The 23,808-nt window shown below is 43.9% G+C and overlaps 1 protein-coding gene across 1 annotated transcript in view; it reads right to left on the minus strand.

Moving 5' to 3' along the window:
* Positions 1-537: 537 nt before the first annotated feature.
* The window catches only part of LOC309671256 (AF4/FMR2 family member 1-like), a gene marked incomplete at its 5' end in the record, with an annotated part of 28,460 nt that continues 5,189 nt past the window's right edge, over positions 538-23,808 (minus strand). Inside the window, 14 exons of the mRNA XM_082482462.1 lie at positions 538-900; positions 3,601-3,830; positions 5,216-5,259; positions 5,362-5,455; positions 6,076-6,147; positions 7,329-7,465; positions 8,307-8,370; positions 9,348-9,439; positions 10,468-10,714; positions 14,186-14,277; positions 16,846-17,130; positions 20,578-20,740; positions 22,177-22,214; positions 22,346-22,400. Of these exons, the coding sequence (XP_082338588.1) occupies positions 779-900; positions 3,601-3,830; positions 5,216-5,259; positions 5,362-5,455; positions 6,076-6,147; positions 7,329-7,465; positions 8,307-8,370; positions 9,348-9,439; positions 10,468-10,714; positions 14,186-14,277; positions 16,846-17,130; positions 20,578-20,740; positions 22,177-22,214; positions 22,346-22,400 (1,735 nt within the window). The 3' untranslated portion in view covers positions 538-778. The remainder of the gene's footprint in view (positions 901-3,600; positions 3,831-5,215; positions 5,260-5,361; positions 5,456-6,075; positions 6,148-7,328; positions 7,466-8,306; positions 8,371-9,347; positions 9,440-10,467; positions 10,715-14,185; positions 14,278-16,845; positions 17,131-20,577; positions 20,741-22,176; positions 22,215-22,345; positions 22,401-23,808) is intronic.

Below are 23,808 nucleotides of genomic sequence, written 5' to 3' on the forward strand. Positions count from 1 at the left end.
GGTCATTTTGGCACCCCAGCTGTGTTTGGCTTACAAGCCTTAAACCAAGCAAGACCCTAAGTAACATAGTTCGAGTGCTAAGGGCATGTGTGTGCACGAGTGTGTGGCAAGGAGGAGGACCAGAGCAGCAATGACTTAAAAAGTGAACTTGCAGCGCTGAAGGCAGTGGCTTCCCCCAATTCTCAGGACAGCAGCTGGTTGACAAATGCAAGAGGGTTAGGTTGGAAAGCTGGCAAGGCAGACCAATTTGCTGTTTTTACTGTAACATAATGCTGTTCAGTGCTGATGAGGTTGCTACTTGCCATCTGAGGAACAAAGACACCAAAGATTGCATCCGTGCTTGCAAAAACACTTCTCTGACATGTCTTCTGGGCACACAACTGTTGTGGACTGTGGGATGTTGCGTAATAACGTCTGGAGGCAGATTTCCTTCTTGTCGGCACTTCTTCATGTGTGATTATTGTCCTGCTGGTTATCCGTAATAGAAATGTTTATAGACCATCAATACATCGAGCCATTCAGACAATTTATTGCACTTTGTCGTTTTAAAGGAAGGTGCCATCAACATCGAGGCTTTCCTCCATCTCTTCTTTTTCAAGGCAGCAAAGCGCTACCCTACAAACACCATTCAAAGTTTTTCCAGTGTAACCAGATCCATTCCACCTTAACTTATTTTCCCTTGCAGGTGCTTTGTATCCAACGATTCAACAAGTCAGACTGTTTCTGAGGCTTCAAAAGTGCAAAAAAGTTCAAGGTACTTAACCACCTGGAGCACCAGTTAAGGCGTATTTGTTTCCAGTCTCAGCCACTGTAAACCCTGTCTAGTGTAGCGTACCAGTTCAGTCATGCTACTGTTCAGTGCCAGAGCGCACGTCGCTGTGCCGAGTTCAGCAAAAAACTCTGGAAAAAGGGTAGGGAGAGAGAAAACATGTGGTTGGTTTCACGTAACAGGCATGTCTGACAGGCAAGGGGGCAGCAAGGAGCGACAACAGCAGCACACTGTCAGCCGGCAAGTCCCATTAAACGCATTAATGCAAAGAGCTCAGCAACATTAGAAGGCTGGGAAGCATACCAAGCACACGAGGCAGGGCACATGAGAGGAAAACGTACTCACACACACCTGCATACACTGAACTGCCTCCCCAACCGCTGGGTTTAAAGGGACGTCGAGACTCCATGGTAGGTGGGCAAAAGTTTGGGTCTTCACACATGTGCTGTGTGCTTCCCCCAGATTTTAAACAGGCCAAATTCGAGTGTCTTTCTGAGCAATGCCCAGAAGCACACACAGCTGTCGTTGGACTGGTCCCTCTCCTTCATCCATCCTCAAACGTCGAAGGCATCATGATTTCTCAATTGAGCAGGTTTAAAAATTTGGATAGCTTGGCAGGCTATACAGCTCTGATTTGAGTTGCTTACAGCTGGGCACATCAGGCAGATTTAACAGAGTCCTATCCTGCCACCAAATTCAGGCACCGTGCTCCTCCTCCGGCACAGGCAGAAAATGGATCTTGCAGCATATCTGAACCTGCCGGGAGGTGCTGGCAGGCTAAATGCCCTGCTCTGCGCTGGCAATCATCTCGGCAGGTGACAGTGAGTTACAGGAAATTATCACACCTTTCCAAGACATTGCTGCGTGACCTGCCTTCCAGCAACACGGGCTCACCCCAGTCCCTCCAGCCTCAATCGTCTTGCCAGATACCTTTTGAGAACCTGGCCATTCTCAGCTCTACTTTTTTACACACAAAGATTGAACCTGGAGGCTGAAAATTTCTGCTTGGCTGTGCAAGGAACTCTTCAGAAGCAGAGAAGACAACGCTTTCCTTCTAATACTTTCCAATTCAGAAGCAGAAAACGCATTTCCCCTGATTTTCCTTCTTTTGTTTACAAAATGGGTATCCATTCCCTTCATGGGGAACAGAAGAGCTGCAAGCAGAGACGAGGAGTCCAAACTCCCTGCCTGAGCAAACAGAAGTTAATCTGATCTGTGACCACAGCACCACGTGAAAGGAGAGTGACTTTACATGCACACATGCAACCTCTGCTCGTCATTGCTGTGGAACATCAGAGGCCAGAAGGCAACGTGTTACAGCCTCATGATCTGAATTACGCACTGCTCTGAAGTGAGGAGCTGGGTCCTGCACTGGAAGCACCTAGTTTTGGACCCGCCAGAAAGCACTTCAGCACAAGTGCCTTGGACATCAGTTATAACTAACTGCTTTCCACTAACTTCTCCATTTAAGGGAACTTGATAGCTGAAGGCCACTGCTCTTTCTTCTTCTTCTTAAGCCCTATGAATTGCACAAAAGAATCAAGGATGTGGCCTTTTCAATAGTTTTAGGTACTCACTCTCTGTACCTCTTAGAACCTGTACATTACACCAAATATCAACAAATATCAGAACTGGAACTCCTCCACCGTCCTGAACAGTGACAGCAAATGCAAAGCCTACAGGAGTATTTACTGTTCTCCTGCACAGATCCACTCCCTTGAGAGTATTTACTGCAACACAGAGCAGGTTTTGAATTTACTCTTGATTGATGAAAGATTGTGCTCAGGCTGTCCCTCCTACAGGTCTTCCTCCATGACTCATTCCTCTGGCTTACCAGCAGTATCCACTGAGCCTTCTGTGTGACAGTCTTTTATCAGCCTTTTGAGGACATAATCCAAAATACTACACATGAATTGCTGCTGCGAGCACAGATTTGCTCAGAAGACAGCCAACAACTGGAGTTACTTTATTCAAAGGTGACTTGCAAAGCCTTTTGAATTTCAGCAACTGCCTCATTAGCATGAGTACTTCTACAGCCTTCCAACAATTCAGCCAGGCGCATCATGGTTACTTTCTTTTGCAAGTTTGCCAACAGACCGTGGCAATACGTCCCTTTGCCCACAGTAGCTCACAAAACTTTGTGTTTGATGAAAAATGACACTGCAAATGCCACGTGGGATGGCAGGTTATAGAACTGCACCCACTCTAGGGCTTTTGCTTACTCACCACTGCTTGTACCACAGGACAATACAACTTTATTAACAAAACTGTAAAATAAAAAAAGTAGCAGCAATTTTAGGAAATGCTACCGGCAAATACTGGTCACGTGCCCAGCAAAGACTCCAATTCAAGTGCTGCTCAGATCCTCTGTTAGAGAAGCCAGTTTCACCGTTTTCAAGACAAAAATACCTGGAAGTTTGACAAACAAACTAAAACACAATGCTACAGGCCAAAAAGCTGGTTTTATAGAAAGTGAACCGACTCAGAAAAGCTCTGCGCCCCAAAGGGAAAAACTAACAGCAAAAAACCCCTTATGCTTCTTGTGTTACCATGAAGCAAGTTGGCTGTTTTCCTGCATTTGATACCCTCATCCCTTAGCTCTTAGACGTTTGAGGATGCCAAGACAACCTTTTAATTGGAACACTCCTCAATATATCACCATCAAGTATCTCTGCCAATAACCTGCCAATATGCCATAGCTGTCTATTTCAACATATTTAATGCTTTGATCTTTAGGTATGGTGTTTGCTCCGTTGAGTGTTAGGATTTAAGCGAGAACATACACATAACCACAACACACAAGACAGAAAAGCCAGAAGGCAAAAACTTACCCTTATTCTTCCTGGCCAGTGCATCAGCCTGTTCCCAAATATCATACGCATAGAGGATACAGGAAGTGATGTTGACATAGGAAGAGGTGATGCTTGGGATATTATAGGGGACAGTGATTGAAGAGCCAATGCTGTTGCCACTGCAGTTGCTAGCATTCGATCCCGGCTGAGAACTCACAGAACCGGCAGGAGAGGACATTGGAGAAAGAGCAGAAGGCATGCCTGTGCTTCTGCAGGAGAAAGAAACACCATCGTGAACATTTAACTTCAGAGTTAAAAGCCTTGCCACAAGACTATCTTATGCCAGGAGCTATCCGCTATCATCCAGGCCTGCAGTATGGAGCGGAGGATTGAAAACTGAGATGTGTTCAGCAACATAACAAGTAATTGTCCTTCAAGTGCAAGGCCAAGTTTTTTGAAGTGATTTGCAACTCTAAGGACTCCTCTTGACAAAAGAAAATGCAGAACCAGACATCAGAAAGGGCCATCCATACCTTCCAAAATCTACACCTATTTGTGGAAGCCTTCACCAGATTATCTGAGTGTTTTCTTTCTAACGACTTCCATTTCAGGCATGCTGAAGCTCACCACTTATAGAGGCTGGAGCTTTCTGACAGCTAGTCAAAGCAGCCAGGTCAGCCTACCCACACTTATTTATAGATGTAGGGAAGCTACATGCAGTCAGCTGCCCGCCTTCCAGACACAGGCTGGCTTCGTCACATCACTTCACCCCCACCACTTCTACCAACTTAACTTTTAGTACCTGGTATGAAAGGGCTTCCACCACTGCTCTTGGGAGACCATTTACTTCCCAATAAACTATATTGTGCAAGGCAGCAGAAAAATAACTGGAATTTCAGCATTGATATTAAAGACCAAACAACCCTCTCTCAGCTGCAGAGTTTAAAAGGGACAGACGTGGAACCAGGTAGCTATCTGCCAAATGCAATTACCACAGCACACAGAAAAACTCTTTCTTACTCATTGTCGTAAAAACACAGGCCCAGTCTGCAGGGCATCAGGTGAAACACTGTTATGTGACAGTTTGCCCTTTGCTTTTGCTGCCACAGACACAGCAACGCTGCTGTAGATACATAGAAAGGACAAAACGCTCAATAACTCATAAATTAGAAAATTAGTTTCTTTTTCTTAATTGGTGACTAAGCTAAAGAGACAAATATTGAAGTATCACCTCAAAGTTATGCTACCCCAGGACGAAGGCATAATCATATTGGACAGTGGCCAGGGAGATGGGGATGCTATCCCATTAAGTCTCAAGGGATCTCTAACAGAAAAAAGATGACAACAGGGGCTTTGAAACAGCATAGTGACGATACCTTCCTTGCTCTGATCTGCTTATCTGGTGGAGAACTGCTCTTCTTGTTATGCTGTAACTCTGGACCTCATAACACAAAAACAACCCCTTTCCAACGAGAAAAGACAGGAGAGAGAGAGAAGAAAAATACTCATGCCCCCTAACAGTGTGATTTCAGGTGGCAAGAAAGAGCGAGAGGTGAGGCGCTCTCAAATGCAGTTAGCAACTCAAATATTCCGGCTATTGTTTTCACTCACACCCTTACAGACGCATTACAACATATGTATTTTTAAATCTTACCTTGCAACACATGGAGAAGGTGCTTGTGTTACTCTGGAAGAACTCTGCAGCAAGGAACAGAACTCTTGTTAGATTTGGGCTATTCGGCCAACATCAGTAACTGCCGCAGCCATCCAGCTGGCAGATTGGTAATATCTGTGCCCTACCTTAAAGTGGTCATTCAGGATCCTGGAATACTTGATTGCAGTGTCTTTTTTGTAACGAAACATTGCCATGTGCAGAATGGACTGGCAGCGCATGCTGTGAACAGAAACACACCCAAGCGTCAGTGTTCATGCTCGCTGCTGCCTGCTCAGCAGTCATCAGCCTTGTGGGACAGAGGCAGGCACACATCAGCCGTACTGCAAAGTCAAGAAAGCTCAGAATTTCTCCTCCTCCTGCTCATCTTAAAAAAGGACCCTGTGAAAAAATCACAAGGCAAAAAAAAAACACAAAACAAAACAAGGGCGGGCCATGTCTGGTGTTATATTCAAACAGGTGCCCGACCTCTTATAGGTGCAACAGGCCCGTTAAACCCCTGTCCAGAAGTGCCTCAGCTATGTTCAGTGACAGCTTCAGTTACATGGCTCAAACATGGGCAGCCAAATTCCATTCTTTCACCTTAGGTGAAAGCCTTTGTGTGCTCTCAGGTTACCAGCAGATCAAATTTTAGAGCCTGTGCCTTCCACATGTGGTCCCTTGTGATAACGTGGCGCACTTTAGAGATGTTCCAGTTCATTCTGGTTTTTATTCTGTGGGTTTTTTCCCTTGTGGAACTCTGATTCCCATTTAACTCATTCCTTTGCCCCTGAAAGTAATGGGTCTTTCACTCTATCGAGTCTAAACACAGAATAGGAAGGCAGAGAAAAACAGTTACAAACCAAAACACGGCAAAGATTTTTTCATGTGAAGATGCTGAGGAGTCCGTAAAGGATTTCAATGTCATGATGAATCTAAGGAAACAAAGAAAACAGAATCTTGTCAGCCATCAGTGCTCTGAAGTCCTGCTGTTTATGAAAAAACAGCGCATGCCGTTATCTCTAACATCAGTCCAAAAGTCATGAAACCTAAACCTGCCTTGACTTCTTAAGTCCTGGCACTGAGTGCTTTGTATGATCTTGAGCAGAGTACTGTCTCAGAATGCGTTGTTTTCCACGCAGCACGAACAGATGTGACCCCTTATGCGACCCACTCTCCTCTTACAGTGATTACACGCTAACTTACAGGCCTGGGACCCAGAAGAGGTGCCCCTACTACTGAAGGTGAAATATTAATTCAATTGTTTCTGGACAAGACAGACATCTTAGTCGAAATGTTTCTTTTGGCTAACAACAAACAAGCAAGTCTCCTTTATGAAAATAAAGCAACAACAGCATCTTGGAAATACAGTCCATCAAGCAAACAATGTAATTTAAAAAGTTTGAAGTCTACCACAAAAAAAAAAAAAACAAAACCTGACAGCTGTTTCAGCTCTAAGGCAAGAAGTCAAATCAGCTCTCAAAAACACTCATATAACCTGTAATTTCGGTATGAATAACCGATACCTGCCTCTTTTCTACCCAATACATGGTTGCTTGGGTTGTGCTGCTTGTATACGTCATATTATCTACGTGCATCTACAATGGCTGTGAAACTAAATGGGGAAGGTTGCTAAAAGAAACCTCAATAAAGTGTACTAGTAGAAAGACACATGGGAGAAACCAGCAAAGTCTGCCTTCAGTCAAGCTACAAGACCTTTGGGACACAAACTGTTCTTCCACATGCTATATCTTTGCTTTGCTTTTTTTTAATTTAAATACTACTGAGCTCACATGCAAAAGCAACTTCAGACCTGTATGAAGTAAAAACTCCTTCATGGCCTTGATTGTCATAACCAGCATCCTCTGGTGTACCTCAGCTGCAAGGCTCAAATGCTGAGGAGGACACGGTGCCTACTTCTTCTGATAAGCAATGCTGAAACACTTCAAAGGATTTGCCTCTGATGCCTCCGGATGGTCTTTCTCGTGCTTGTACAGCAACCTGAACTCTGCTCCATGGTGGGAATCCAAACTGGCCACAGTTGCAAACAAGCAATGCAACTAACCCTTCCCCTCCAAACACGCAGCCTAACCATCGCACTTTGAAAACCGCTTACTTGATGAGATCTATGGTGCCGCTGAATAGGCTGTGAGCTGATTTTGGTGCTGATGCATCTGATTCCAAGGCAATCCCATATTCAATGAAGGAGAGGGCAGCATCTAGGTACTGAAAGGCCCTTCCAGTCTTGTCGGTCTATTGGGAAGAAAATTCTCATTTTTAGACTAAGACAAAAACTACTTCTCTCAAGTGTACCTGATTTCCTTTTTTCTCCCTAGTTAGGCAGGATTTCAAGAAAGAAAAAGATGCAAGTCAGGCCTCCAGGAGATAATTAAAGGGTTCTCAGCAGTAGCCCTAATGTGGGCCCAGTCATCAGCTTTGTGTGCTCTGGCTATTTGTATCTCTTCCTCTTGCTCAATGTTTTCCTCCAGTAATTCACCATCTTCACTTTTCTTGGATATTATTTTCTGCTCTTGGAGGCCTGCCTCATGAGAGGCAGATGAGGCTTTTCCTCTGCAGTATTCCCCCACTTCGTTTTCACAAGTAAACGACAATTAGCAAATGTACATTATCTGACTGAGCCATAATTAGCAATAAAAAAAAGCGCTCATTCATACACACTGTTAAACTGCACACAGTGGAGAAAGTCAGTCCCATTCCACAAAGGGCACTTCCAAGTCTTGTTCGCCAGCAACACAATTACTGTCAGGATCCTGATGTTTCAGAGTAAACTGTCTTAAAACTAACTGTTCCTTGTATTTTCCGAGGACTTCGTGATAGCTCTGCAAAGCAAACAGGCCTGCTAACCTCAGGCAATGTCAATTCCAAATCCCGTTCTCCAGGCATATTCCCTAGATGTCTTTACAAGAGGGAAATGTCTGAACATTTGGCAAATAAAGACAGCCTCCCCACATATAACTTGAACGTACTCCGAGTATGGAAGTAATGTTAGCGAGCGAATCTTATTCACATGCACACAGGTATTTGGTCCGAATGCAAGAGAAGGTTAACATTTTAGCACAGGGCCAGGACTTACCATTGCATCAGCTTTGTGCTTCAGCCTCTTGGCCTCTTCTATGTAGTATTCTGTCGGATGCTGTCTGAATTGGGGACAGAGAGTGGAAAAACAGAAAGCAGAGAAAAAGGGGGGGATAATTATCAATTTTACCTTCAGATCTATAGGATGCTATGAGTCCAAACATCGTGTTTTGGTAAGCCTGTTACAGTCTTATCAAACACACCTTACAATTATGATAATCACTAAATGAATGTTGTCTGCCTGTTCAGAAATACGCAGCAGCTGAACGCACAGATAAAGTTAATTGATTTCTTAAAAAATGTATGTTAGAATGACATTGAAAACTTACATTTTGAAATAAAAATCCACCAGAAGTTAGGTTACTATGAGGCCAAGTTTACTTCTTTGCTCCCATGGAAAGACAGTAGTTGAGGAACGGCAGGATATCACACAAGTACAATACCACAAACACATTCTGATTGAAACATACAGTAAACTCTGCAGTACCACACTGTCATCTTGGACCAAGAGAGCTTGCATTCGAGCTATTTGCTTACAAGACATACGGTCACCAAGGCTTCTACAGGTCTTGGGTCTCAATCATGACACACATTTCTGTGCACTGGGATAATCTATTCACCGTGCAAATGGCACACAGCCACCTGTACACTAACGAGTGAGTCATGCCCTCTCAAGATAAAGTCAGCTGCCTGCCCAGCACCTTGTCACAGAGGAATTTGCCGCTTGCCAAGAAACACATAAATCAAAACCCATCACTTGTTGGCAGGCATGAGACACCTCTCAGAGTTAAAAAGTACCTAATTTCCAGAGTAGCTTCCCTCAAGCCAAGAACTGTTGTAATGAGACCTTTGCTTTGTGGGGGGTGGAGTAAGTCCCAGGCATGAGAAGACAGTACAGGGCAGGTCTCAGACATCTCTTCCTCTCTCTTTCCTCCCAAAAGAAGGGCTCATTAGGAAGCAGAAGCCAGGGCGGCTGCAGGGCCAGGCTTGCCTGGTGTCTTCAGAAAGTACAGACAAGGGGTGTAAAACAACAACTTACTCTTCAAAGTTGAGTTGAGGTCTCCTTGACTTGGAGGTACCATTCGTCAAAGAAGGCACTGGGAAAGGATTTGTGACATCCCCTACAGATCCCTGAAAAACAGAGCAGAGATAAAGCTGGTTAGAGAGGTACATCTAAATCAATTCCAAAGCCTGGCTTTCCTAAATTTCAAGAGAAAATATTTAGTTGTCCCAGGCACAGTTTACTCTCCAGGTTCTAACCATCTTCTTACCTTCTTCCCCAGCACCCCATCCAATAACAGAAATAGAAACTTGGCTTCTTACCTGACTGCTAGTAAGGCTTAATACCACTCAAACTTTTCCCAAGCATTGAGAAATTAAGTCACAGGTTTGCTTGCACAATGGCTAAGACAGCAGTAAGGCTGCAAGCAGAACATTTTTCATGGCCACTAGCCAAGGCTGGAATGGGTAATATCCATTCACACTTATTCCAGCTTAACCACACAGCAACTGTTGATTCTCTGTTACTAACTCCATTATCAGGAAAAAGCAAGCAGTTAGAAGCCAGCTAATACAGTGTGCAGAATCTGGCCTAACACACACAACAACAGACTAGACCACACACCCCCAGCCACCAGAAAACAGGAATATAATTGAATTTTCTAATAAAAAAATGCAAAGATCCAGCTGCAAGGATCATTAATAATTTTGTAAGCAAGCCACAAAACCTTATATCCAAGCTGCAGCCAAAACCACGGGTTGCTTGTTTCTTACTTTGAAGCAATCCACTCCTTTCTGTAAACACACTTATTTTTACGCCAATATTGTACTTGCAGTCGCCTACAGTCAGAAACGGTTACTACCATAAACATGATTCTCTTGCCTTGGGTTTTTACACGGTCATCCCTTTACACTATTGTTCACTGGTGAAATGAAAACAGCTGATGGAAAGTCAGCAGAGAAGTTACAATGCAGGCTTTCGGGCTAGCAACATATGGTCCCAGACAGCCATTAAAGGAGCAAAATTGCTTCAAAGAGCTTTCTTTGGTGGCTCATTTATCTTCCTTCCTTTTTAATATCCTCAGAGCATATTTCTAAAGACAATCACACAGCACTCACGACTTGCAGGAAACATCCCACCAGTTATAATGGATACCTACTTCGATGCCCTTTGGCAATTCAGCGTGATTTCTCTCCACTTTCTTGTGCTTGGAGAACAAAGGATCCTTGTGGTCGCTCTTGTTCCTGGCAGTGTTATCCATGGCAGGCAGCTCACCAGTCTCACTTCTGGGTCTCTTCTGGGCCATCTTGGTTGACTTTGGTGGAGGATGTGCAGGAGACATGGGTGGCAGAGGTGGCGGTAGCAGGAGATCTCTCTTCTGGTTTTCAAGTAAAGCTTTTGGTGCTCTGGAGATGGGAAGCGAATTCAGCAATTGGGGTGAATATGGTGTACATATAACGTAGGTTTTTTTTAAAAAACTTAGTTACTTCATGTACCAATTCTGTTTAAATTTCTCTGGAAGTATAAGAGGACTTGTTAACATAAAGAATCAAACAAAAGCAAAATGAAACTTCAGGGATTTCATTGTGCATTAGATACCACATCCTCAGCTGCCAACACCACACAAGAAAGTTTCTTTTCAAGTAGGAATAAGATTTGTCCTTGGAGTAAGGACTTGCAACCAGAATATCAGGATGTTGCAAAAAAGGCATCCCTCCAACACAGCCTCTTTTCACTGAAAATGGGAGAGAGGTAATAACAGCAACTAAAATCCCTGGGACAAATCACACAACAAGGCAAATGAATTGCAGCACTGACTCTCTCTCCCCATTATGCTAGAAGATATCTTCTATGGTCAGAAATACTCACCCTGACACTTGATCCTGTATATGCTTTGACCGAGTTTAACTGAGTTGTTCCTTTAAGACTTGCCAGCTCACCCACACAACACTTATAAAGTTGAGAGGATTCAGGTGAGAGAGACTTAAAATGCTGTGCTTTATAATGGCAGAGGCTATCACATTTAATAACACGGTGGCATATCAGTTTTGTGATCATCCGGAGTTAGGATTACCAGGGAACTCTGGCAGCTTTAAGCAGCACCAGATAGCTCTAAACCTTGTTTCTCTACTGCTCACTTACATCGTTTTTATCCAGCTTCTCAAAGTTTCCAGGAAAACACCGAACAGTGGATCCCAACTCATGGATTGCAACATCAGAAGAGCAGGAAATTAAGTTAAACCCAGTGAGAAGACCGAAGCATGACATTGCACATCTTGCTTCATTCTGCTGTGCACAGGACAGTCCTCTCCTGCCTTCCACAACCCACTTTTCCCATGGTACAGTCCCTACTCGCTGCACACATGCTCCCCAGCTTCCCTACCTTGGTACAGCTCTCTCCCCAAAAACGCATCCTTATCCTTCCCACTCTGCAAGCCAGAACACGGCTAAAAGGGGTGCTCATTTTCACTGAGCAAAAGGGAGGAGTGAACCCCAGAATTAAAGCCCTTCTGTATCCCTTCATACAACTAAATGTTAGCCCCAAAGTCTCAGTGCTTTAAGAGCACGTCAATGTTTTCTCTGCAGAAAAGCAGTTTAGTCGTATTGTCAGGACACAAACCTCAACGCTACATACCAATCCAATACCTCCAATTCAAGCAACAAGCAAGCAGGAATTGATCGCAGTGCCCCGTGACTGATGCATGAGCCTCCCCTCTCAGGGACACTGCCCATTTGAAGACATGCTCCTAGAAGCATTAGCTCTAGCAAAGAGCTAGCCAAAATGCTGGCAGTACACTGGTATGCAAATTATGGGTTAAGTTTCAGGAGACGTACCAGAAGCACTGCAAATGCTATGCTGAATAAATGAGAAATTCCTGGCCATGAAGGCCATCTGAAATTCCACAGTTTCATGATTCAAAAGGCATGCTGGCTGTGTGTCCATTAGGTCACATACAAAAAAGACAAAGACAACGAGATGATTTTAGTGGAAAAGGGAAAGGCTCCCTACCCTTACTCACCTATACATACAACTCTGTTTTCTGGATTGGGCTTTGTGCGTTTCACCCATATACAAATTTGGGCCAGTCACTGCAAAAAGCTTATTGGCTCTGCATCATGTTGGTTTAGTTAGAGAAAGGGGGAGCTGCACACCTATGTGCTTCTGAAGCATCCCAGTTTAGCAGCCTCACACGGCAGCAAGGGAAGAAACCAGAGTTCTGCAATGTCCATCACATCCACCTCTGTGTTGTCAAGCTGGGAGAAGACAGGTCCCACCTAGCACAGACACCGTGTGCACCAGCAGCCAGCCGATAAGTACAATTCAAAGCCTGTCACTGGTGACAGCAAAAGCAGCTGAGGGAGCAGACAGTATCAGCATTGACACATGACTTTTTTCTTTCATCAGAACCTGTCCAATTAAGAAAACAGCAACAATCACCAAGTCGAAATTTATGGACATTCAGTTACACTTAGCAGAATATCCTTTCCCAAGAGGCTGCCAGAACTCTCTCTGCTCAGTCATGGGAACGAGAGTCATGACTTCAGGGCTACACTTTCAGCTATTTCACCTGTTTGCGGCAAGAATCTGATCAAGCAACTCAACTTGTCTGCACCTCGGTTTCTCTGTGTGCAAAACGCGTTCACCTCATCTTCTCACCTTACAAAGGCTAAGAGCTTTAAATGCATGTGAAGTACCACGAATCTGACAAAAAGCTTTCTGCTGCTTCTCATGCAGTGAGAGCACAAACTTCCCCAAAATAAGTATGACAGCAGAACCCAGAATGAGGAAGACATGGGCAAAGAAAAAGAAGTTCGTAGTATCATAGAATGGGTTGGGTCGGAAAGGACTTTTAAGGATCATTTAGTCCAACTCCCTTTTTAAAACCATTTTAAGGCTAATTCCATTTCTCATGAAAGCAGAAATAACTGATGCTTGAACTCTTAAGTCTTACTCACCTAGAATCACAGAATAGTTTGGGTTGAAAGGGACTTTTAAAGGTCATCTAGTCGACACTTTCCCCCTCTCCCCCCGGCAGGGACATCTTCAACCATCTTCAACCTCTTGCCATCCCCTGAAACCCCTAAACTATCATGCAGAACAAGCACATGCTACTCCCCACAGAACAGCTGCCACCTCCCAGATCATCTAGGGCAATCATCTGCTGACAGATTACCACCATGGTAGTTTGCAGAAGGGAAAACGACTCCTGCATCCCGCAGGCAGGCAGTCTACCACACTGTTTGTAACTCAAGCAATGTAAAATTCTTTTGCACTGATTTGTTTCCTGCATCTGGTCTGAAAGACAGCAGTGCAAACAGCTTAGAAGGAAAAGCAGCATGGGCATAACTGGCAACTAAACTTCTTGCAGCATAAACAGATTTTTTGAGCTATGCGTAATACATGGATCAGAGCATGCAGCAACATAAGCTGCAGGATGGACAAGTTCATGTTTAAAATAGTAAAGTCTTCATTCCCATCTCAACTGTAGGAAATCAAGGCAAATGCAACAACATTCAACGCTTTTGCAGCACTGTAAACCAAGTATGGGAAGACAACAAGCCACTGAAACATCAGCTTATGCTTGAATGATTAGAACCATAATCCTCAGCGTTAAGAAGACAGAGGAAGATAGATAAGTGACACCCAACCTTCACATCTGCAACAAATAAAAAGGTGAATAAATTATATTCCCATAGCCACATGTTTGGTTCCAGGATGTAAAGACAAATCTGCAGCAGATTAAGTTTCAGAAGACACATTAAGTCATAAGCAAACTCACAAGCATAAGCACAGGAGATACAGTTCCTCGCCTTAACCTTTTTGAGAAAGACTCAGCTTTATGCATCTTTTTGCCATCCCACCACTGTATACTCACTTCAATTTATGGGAGTCTTTGTTAGCTGAAGACTGCAATGGTTTTGTTTCTTTTTCTGATTTCATTTTCTTCCTATCAATCTCCTTCTCCACTTCCCTCTAACAGGAAGAAAGGAAAAAAAAAAGAAAAAAAAGAAAATCACTCAGGTTTTGAATGTGCAGGTAAAGTACAGACGAACACATCTAAGTTTGACTGATTCTGGTTAAAAAAAAAAAGAAAATATAAGATACTGGAACTGACAAAGTGGAAACCCAGAGCACAGCGGATATAGATTTCCGGCTCACTGACAAGTATCCTAAAATGACATTATCTACTTTTGCTTGGATAGATTAATTATTTTGTAGTTGCAGGGATGGAAACGCAAAACCTCTTGTTGCCAACAGTAATCAAAATTAAGGCACATCCATTGCTGAAAAATAGCATTTCATCTGTTCTCGATGGTTGTGGTTTTTTTTTTTCTCCTACTCAGTATGAATTGTACAGAAATGTATTCAGATTCCTCCTGGCAAAGTCATGAACTGCAAGCAATTGTGTTTTGTGATAGGCCTTATCAAAGGGAAGGAAAAAACTGCATTCACAGGAGAGTTCGATCACTCAGATTTCCAAGATGCACAGGGGCTTTTGGTTTCAACAACAAGAATCTGATACCAGAAGAACAGGAACCATTAAGGCAGAGAGGTAATAAATAATACTTTTAAATTGCACTCGATAGATCTTAACAATACAAAGCATCCTCATCTGCTTACCTGAATCAAAAACTTCAGAATAATTTGCTACAAGCCAAGAAAATGTAAAAGAAACTACACTGATAAGTCAGCGTTACCCATAGTGCGCCTGGTGGCAGCCAAAAGCATTGCAGGACTTTCTGTCTCTCTCTCTCGAGTACATCCAGGTTTACGTCACTGTGGTGGTGCTCAGTGGGTTATGCTCAGCACAGAGTCTACCTCTGGCAGCGTGCTCAGGGCAAGCCTCAAGCACCTAGATCACGTCCTTAAACTGTTTCCCAGGTTGAGCTCCACAGTGCCGCAAAAGATGTCTGACAGCTGCACCTGACCAAACTGGCTGTGATGAAGCCTGAGCCTCCAAGGACACTGATGCATGCTGATATAATACAGATGTTGAGTCTCTTAGGAGGGTTTTCCTGCAATCAGATACTCAGGCTGCAAGGGAAGACACGTCTAGTATCAAATAGCTCCTCTCTTGGCTCTTTGAGACAACAGAAGCAGCAACAGATTTACTGCCTGTTCACCTTTCTCTTGCTGCTCTGCAGGAGGGGGACTGCCGGGGTCTCTCAAGTTTCTTCACCATTTTCCTGCTCTTCCCCACAACTATGGGAAGCTCAGAAAATGACAAGACTAAAGGAAACCCACGTGGGAACCAAGGTAATTCACCCACACATGCTAAGCCACCTGCTCTGTGAGGAGGACCAAAAAGTTACACAGGCACTGAAACGTCCACAGTGAATACCCATTCACCTTAACACCTGCAGCCAACTCTCTGTGCAGCTGAACCAGCTGGCTGGAAGTATATCCACAGTCCCCTTTGGCAGTTAGCTTTCAAAAACGCTCATGAGCTACTACCATCGCAGTTAAATAAAGGTCTGTCTTGTAATTCAGGGGAAAGCAACTATTAACGCTGAAGGACTCTACAAATCCCCTTAGTGGATACACGCATCTTTTAAGCATTAGCATTGCTGCTAGCACCACAGCAGCTCCAGGAAAACCAAAGACATTTTCTACATATTTATCCAAGTGCTGAGATCCAAAGCAGGGTTTAGTGATGGTTGTTACTATCAGTGAACCTGGTTCAGTCAAAAGTCTGCATTTATGGAAAAGTAAAAGGCACGGGGCTGCTGCCATCACCCCTAGTAATAACACAGTTTACATCTGCAGAATTCAGTCCTCTTTGCATAAGCAAGCCTTCACAACTGTTTCATGGAAATAAATAATTCCACACAGGAAAAGACTACGCTACTCAGACTGTGGTTGCGTGACTAAAGGCAGCAGAAGGTGCATACATGGACAAAACCAAAAACCACAGACCAGGGTGGCCTGGGTCAATTGTCCCTGTGGGCACCCCCACAAACTGCAGGCAAGGTGCTCTCCCACAACAGACACTCAATGGGTAGCACAGATGACTCCACAGTCTGGAAGGTGCTTCAGATACTATGCTGCTTTTCAAGGAGTTGCAGGGGGAGGGGGAACTGCAGCCCTACAAAGCTCTGCTTGGGCTGAAAGCAGAGAAACCCACAAATGCTCCCAGCAGGCTGGCCAGCTGCATGCTGTGACACAGCCTGCTGCCCAAAGGTCCTCTCTGACATAGGAGGGCTGAGGTTTTGGTGTCTGAGAAAATTAGTATTTCAAGAAAACACAGAAAAAAATGTTTTAAACCACCAAAGCATTTGTTAGACAGCTTACAAGGCTTTTCATTTGCTCAGCAGGGGATTTGTGATCAACAAGAAACATCTGTGGAAAGTTTTGGTACGCATTCCCTTTAGAAGTTTGATAGCACCTTTATAGGAGGAGCATAATGGGTGCACTCCCAACCTATGAAGCAGAAATGAACTCTCCACACGGGTTTTTCAAACACCACCTTGGCCCTTGTACAAACCCACCTCCCCCTCCACCCCTCACCTTCCTCTTTTGAGGAAGACAAGTCTGCCTGAGCGAGGGCTCCTCGGTGCGCACAGGAGACTTCTGGCAGTTGTGTTTGGTTGGAAGATGAGTGTCCTGAGGAGCCCTGGCTGCTCGGCCGGAGCTTTTGTGATGAGGCTCCCTCGGCTCAGCGTGCTGGTGGGAAGAATTGCTGCTGATGCCATCGCCCTGCTCCTGGCCCTCCTCACATCCATCCCCATGGGCGATTTCGCTGAGACTTGGCACTGCTGGTGGGTTCACCTTGGTCAGCCAGTTGTTGAGCTGCCACTTATTAGAAGTTGGTGGGTCAGGCTGCAGACAAAAAGAGAAAAGAAGGATGCAACACTGATGCCTTTATGGGCTATTTCCATCCTAGCACTGCTTATCAGAACCCAGTAAAATTTCCTCCTTATTGTTAAAAAAGGCGTGAAAGTGAAAGACCGTGAGACAGTGAGGATGCTCTAGTATGTGCACATGAACACTTACTTCAGGAACACAGACCTCGTTTTTGCACAGGATCAAATATGTTGCACAGCACTCCTGGTTCTCTGCTAGCCCTACCTGTCATCCAGTAAGAGAGTAGTCTACATGAAAGCTTCATCTTGGTTTGCCACTAACCAACATTGTTGCACAATCAGACAACGTCTAAAAAAAGCAGCAATTGTAAAAACGGTTTAGGTGCTGTCCTCACAATGCTTTTGGAAAGTTATTTGCACACAGCAAAACGGACAAGGGGCTGTGCCAGCTATCACATCTCATTGAAGTTTGACAGGTAGGCTGTCAGGCTCCTGTGGTTTAACCAAAAGAAAACCATTTACCATAAGAAATTGTATGGCTACCGCATCAAGTCCAGCCTCTTCTGAGTCCTCTGCCTACACAACTTAACACTTGCTTCCCTCTGGGTCAAGCAAGGCATGAGCAATGACCAAGGTCTGAAGGCCTCTGGAGTCACAGTTTAGGGCTGGGCTGGCCACTAAATGAATGACAGATGTTTTCTATTAACCCCTCTCCCTTCCCAGAAGAGAGAAAGGAGAGAGGATAAGGGAGAAAGACTTACGGCTTGAAAAAAAACCCTAAACCAGCTTTAATGAAATATTAACAATAAAAAGAAAATATAATAATATTAATAAGAAAATAATGAAATATATACAAATATATATAAACCCAATATCGAGCTCCCAGGATGACAATCACGTCACCAGCCAGCACTGGGGAAATCCCAGACTGGACTCAGCAGCAGACAGGAACTGGGTGCAGGAACACACAGATCAGGATCAAAGGCAGAACAGACAGAGTCCTCCTCCGACTCCAGCCACTGAAGAAAAGGGAACTTGAGCCCTTGCTCCCTCAGCTTTATAATGAGCATGAGGCAGATGGGATGGAATACCCCGCTGGTCAGTTTTGGGTCATCTGTCCTGTCCGCTCCTGCCCGCTCTTCTGCTTCCAACTCGGTACATAACAAAGTTAGCTAACCCTGGTTGATACAGAGATAAGTATAAGCAAAAGCCTCTCGGCATACTATTCCTTGGTACTAACTATAAGCATCAGACTTTTTGATTGCCAGAAGCAGACACTGTCTGAAAAACATACCATTAATTTCAGAGAGTGCATTCAGTTAGACCAGACTAAACTGAAAAGGAAAATTATTGAAAAGGAACATTAGTTTTGTTCTATCTCAAACCAGGACACACGGTCAGATAACGTAATGTGGTCGCTACGAGCCCTGCTTAACCTAACAGTAGTCTGACAAATTACGAGAAAAAGACCAGAGAGATGATCAGAGGGCTGGAGCACCTCTCCTATGAAGACAGGCTGAGAGAGGTGAGGTTGTTCAGCCTGGAGAAAAGAAAGCTCTGGGGAGACCTTATAGCAGCCTTTCAGTATCTAAAGGGGGCCTACAAGAAAGACAGGGAGGAACTTTTTAGGAGGGCATGTAGCGATAGGATGAAGGGGAATGGCTTTAAACTGGAAGAAGTTAGATTTAGATTAGATATTAGGAATAAAGTTTTCACTTTGAGGGTGGAAGGCACTGGAACAGGTTGCCCAGATAAGTCGTGGAAGCTCCATCCCTGGAGGTGTTCAAGGCCAGGGTGGATGGGGCTTTGAGCAACCTGGTCTAGTGGGAGGTGTCCCTGCCTATGGCAGGTGGATTGGAACTAGATGATCTTCAAGGTCCCTTCCAACCTAAGCCATTCTATGATTCTATGAAAAGCAAACCCAACTAACCCTAAAAAAAGACAACAGAAACTGCAAAGCAGGAGCATTATTCTCTGGGGCCTGTTCTGAAAACACCACGTATGGGTCAGCATCACTTAAATGTGTAGCTCATTATTTGGGCACCATCATGGCACAGTTACACTCCTGCCCTTACCGATTCTCCCCAGTCACAACTCTCCCTTCTCAGAAGTCCCACAACTCTTCCCCAAAAAGAGAAAGCCTGAAAGGTTTTCCAAGACTAATGAATCCCTTCTACCACAATTTTCTTCTCTATCCAGACTCAACTCACTGTAGAACATGTGGATAAACAAAACATGTCTTCAACTGTGTTTCAGAGAGTCAATCTAGAAACCTGGTTTAAAAACCAGTTTGGTTTTACCTTGGGGTTGTACGAAAAATTAAACCACAAATTCCATTATAGTTTTCAGACAACACAAATCAGCTTTGTTTTCATTAGAATTTTAACTCATTAGCCACCAAAGAGCATTTTTTTTTATTTAAACACTATAAAAACGTGGCCAAAATACTTAGCAAACTTCAGTTCATAATGTAGGTAGCTAGCAGACAGTGGCATACTCTGATCCTTTTCTAGCACCTTCTACCATTGGTTACCTTGTTTGTGATCTACACCATCATACGGGCTTTCCTTAGGTTTTCCAAGCACAAAGAATAGTAAGAGACTTCAAAAAAAAAAAAAGGAGGAACTATTGCCTATAGGTCTTAAAGTCTGTGCTTTTGCATGTGAAGAACTGACTATAAACAAATGGGCCATGTGCAATAATTTGCTCCTTGAGCACCATGGATGAACAGTTTGCTGAATAAAAAAGGATAAGATGGTCAATGGCAAATAGCTAGGATTTCACTAGAGCGAGAAGGATCTTGCAATCCAGTATTTTCAAAACAAAGCAGGCAGGATTGGGTAAAAGAGTAGAAGTATAATATCTGTTTCCTTCCAAAGACAACCGCATTGCAGAAGGCAAACTCCGTAACTGAACTGCTGGAAGGTGAAGTGTATTAGATATGAGAAGAAAAGCTATGCTTTCTCAAAACTTGTTTTCTGCACATAAAATTCTCCCTTTCATGTGCTTCTAAGGCAAAAGAAAGGCTCTTCTTCACATATCAGGAAATTGGTCTCACCCTGAACCAGCCCATAGCCTCAGCACTCAGAAAACCTGCATGGGCAGAGGTGCACCCCAAACATCCCAGACAAGCCGTGCTTCTCATCTGTGCCTTACTTGTGTCTCCCCAGCGATGACACTAATTCCTCCAGGAGTGCTAGACAACGATGCCAAAGTAGAAGGGGGAACACTTCAAGGTTAGGCACGTAAAAGTCTAATTATGCTGTTACTAAGGATTATTTAATTGACAAACTCTAGAAGGGAAGCAAAGGGCAAAAAAGTCTGATGATGAAGCAAAGATGTCAAGGGGACACATGAATGATGACGTTATTTCAGGTCTCCTGTCCTGACTGCATTCAGGCAGCAGAGAGTCTGAAGCAAGAGGCTGTATTAAGCAGCCTCTACATTTTATTTTAATATTCACCTCAGGCGCTGACGCTCTCGCAGGGTCGTTTGCTTCACTGTCACTGGAGGTGCTCTCTGAGGTGGTCTCCGAGTCTGAAGAGCTGTCTGAGTCACTGGTGCTCCCTGACTCCGAGCTGCTGGAATGTGCTGATGCCACACTCTTGGGCTGGGACTGTAGGGCACTGCTAGACCACCATGAGATAACATTAGAAAGCAGCATGGGCGAAGGTTACTTATTATATTGACACGGCAAGATTCAAAAGTAAAACTGAAACCCCATGTTTTGGCAGTGAGCGGAGATGGGAGAAGGCCAAAGGAATACATTGCCATACCCAAAAGATAAAGCACCGGAATAAAAAACCTCTGGAAATAATAAAACCTTCAACTCCAACCCAGTCAGACAAATACATAAGCAGGACATCACTGCTACACTATGAAGCAGCATTTAGCCAACCAAAGTTTAAAAAACAACTGAAACTGACAAGTGCTTTTCTGAAAGCCCCAACCCTCAAAAGAAAAACTTCCAATAAAGGCTAACAAGATGGAAACACACATTCCAGGATGGTTTCTCTTTTTTGTATTCTCCCCTTCACCTTTTCACCTCATCTGTGTTACTTGGTCAAGGTGCTGTAACTGTTTCGTTAACAGCCATGTCAAGCAGCGGCTTTTTTTCAACACCCTCCCCTACTCAAAAGTGTTTTCCTCCAGCACTGACAATGGGAATGAATAGAAGTGAGGGAGAGCCACGACTTTGATGCACAGCTTCTTTTTGCTTTGAAATGGGCTTACAAAATCAAAATGTTGGTTTTTTTTTTTTATTTTTTTTACTTTGAAAACTGTTTCCCATATCAGCATCAACACGTTTGTATTACTTGGAGGCAAGCTCCTTGCTGATCCAGACTGATCTCAAGAGAACACTCTATTTCAAGAGCTTGCAGAGACGCAGAAATCATGCCAAGAATCGGCATGCCCTTCTGCATGTCTGACTTTGTCGACCATTACCCTGTGCTTGAAGAATACAGATATCAAGCCAAAAATGTCTGTCAGTGCTCTCCTGTAGGAAAAATTCTGGGCTTCTCCACCTTTCTTCCTCTAATGCTGGCATGTGGCTGTTGAGTCTACCTTGAATATTGCTTCTGACTAACAATACATGGCAGGAGCTGCTTACAATCAGCTGCCTTATCAGGGAGCTGAAACAGCCTCAATGAGTCTACTTAACCGTTTCCTGTTCTTCACTCACTTGGCTGTTTTGGGCCTCCTTCCAAACTAAAACTGGATTCACATCCATCACTACTACAACTGAAAATCCCATTAGCTCCAGCGTGATCTACATACACAGTGGTGGACGGGAAGAGGAGAAAAAAAAGAGAACAGCTGGGGAAATAAAATTATGGTTCACAGGCAAAATCCAGCATGACTGGATTACTCAGTTCCAATTGGAGCTTTCTGTAAAACCCCCCACAAGCCAATTTTCAAAAGCAGCTTCAGGCAGCTAGAAACAAAAGCCTGTGTCTACAAGAGAAACCAGGAACCCTTACCTATCTACCCCATATACAAAAAGTAGTTTTGGTTTTCCTCCTTATTTGGTCTAGCTAGTAGTTTGGGAACAAACCTGTACCTTGGAGGAGCAAGTGAAGAAGGTGGCTTTTCAACAACCTGTTTTGTTCACAAAAACAAAGAGGAGAGGGGGAGGAAAAGTTAGCGTAAGGAACTCGGAGCAACGCAACAAGTTGTGGTGATTTAAAGGGATGTCTGTGTGCCTAGTGTATAAAACATCTAAAACTGACTTGGTCGTCACCACTCTCTTCACTATCACTGAGCTGCAGGTCGTCCTGGAGCATTCTGAAAGACAACCAGAAGATAAATATCAGCCAAGGCAGACACATTTTCAAGCAGCAGACACTGAAAAAGACTTGGTTTGCACTTGCCAAAACAAACCAACCTCCCACATCCTTTTTGAACATTTGGCATGCTCAATCTGCTAAACCCTCTCACTACCCGAATGAATGATAAAACGACAACACACAACCTCAACGTTTTACTGTGCTTTCCAGTCGATCTCAGGAGCTGCGCAATTGGAGGTCAGTGTCATCGGCTGCCATCTACAGGCAACTGAGACAAAGTTCTACGAGGGCAGTGCTCCTCAACAACGGTTACCTAGCACACTAACACAGAGAAGAAAAGTTACCTAGGCACTAAGACCGCAAGGTGGCGTGGAAGAAATCTATCTGCTCCTTGTACAGCAAGAAATTAGCACGCTATTAGCCTCCACTGGCTCCCCAAGGGGCAGAAAGCATCGTCTTTGCACCAGAAACTGTGCGTGTTCACACTCTGAGGGCCTGTGAATATTTCTTCTGTCACAGGAGTTCTCTTTTTGCTGCTGAAGTTTCCTATCGCACATACATAAGTAAATGCCAAGGTCAAGCCTTTCTCCTATTTCTTCTCTACACAATGAACTTCACACTTGTGCACATCTCAGCAGTAACCATAACATTGAGCAGTTCAGATACTCAAAGTGGTTTACAAGTTGGGAGGCACAAACTCTTTTTTACTATTGCTAGAGTAGAGAGCAGGCTGCCCGCAAATGTTTCCAAAAAGCCTAATTTAGTCCTCTACCTGCAGGTGCTAACTACTGCTGGCAATTTCAATGCATTACCGAGGTCCTTAAAAGGCTGGAAGGGAAGGATTTGTGGGGAGGGACCCAAAGTTCTCCCAAACTGTTATCCCCCACTTTGGCAATCATGCAGGCACCCCCAAAAGGAGTTGGAAAGCAGACAGGCAAAACTCTTGTTATTCAAGTGTACGGTGGTTCAAATCTTGAAACTAGCTGGAGACTGACTCCTCAACCCAGAGAGTTACACAAGCGTCCAAAAACTGGATAAAACGCTTAGGAACTGAGACAGGGGTTCTAATCAATCAGGTCAAAACTCTGTTTATTTCAGCCTCATTTCAATCTAAGGGCTCTCTGTGAGAAATAAGAAAAATAAGCCTCCAACCCTTCATGACAACACATTTTATAGCATGAAAACAAATATGAAAGATCTCCAGTGAACCACATCACCTTGGAAAAGTGGGGAGAGAGTGTTCCTGGTGCTTGTTAGGAGAAGGAAAACTACAGAAACCTTCACACTCTTTTAAGCCTTCATTTCAAATTATGAACAAAGCGAAAAAGATTTATGGCTCTGTGGGTCACCTCTAATGACCCTGAGCAGTTTGCTTTTATGATTCCATGACAAAAGAGGAGTAAAAA

Source organism: Vanellus vanellus (genome assembly GCF_965231255.1).
Source record: "Vanellus vanellus genome assembly, chromosome: 4".
Lineage (NCBI taxonomy): Eukaryota > Metazoa > Chordata > Aves > Charadriiformes > Charadriidae > Vanellus > Vanellus vanellus.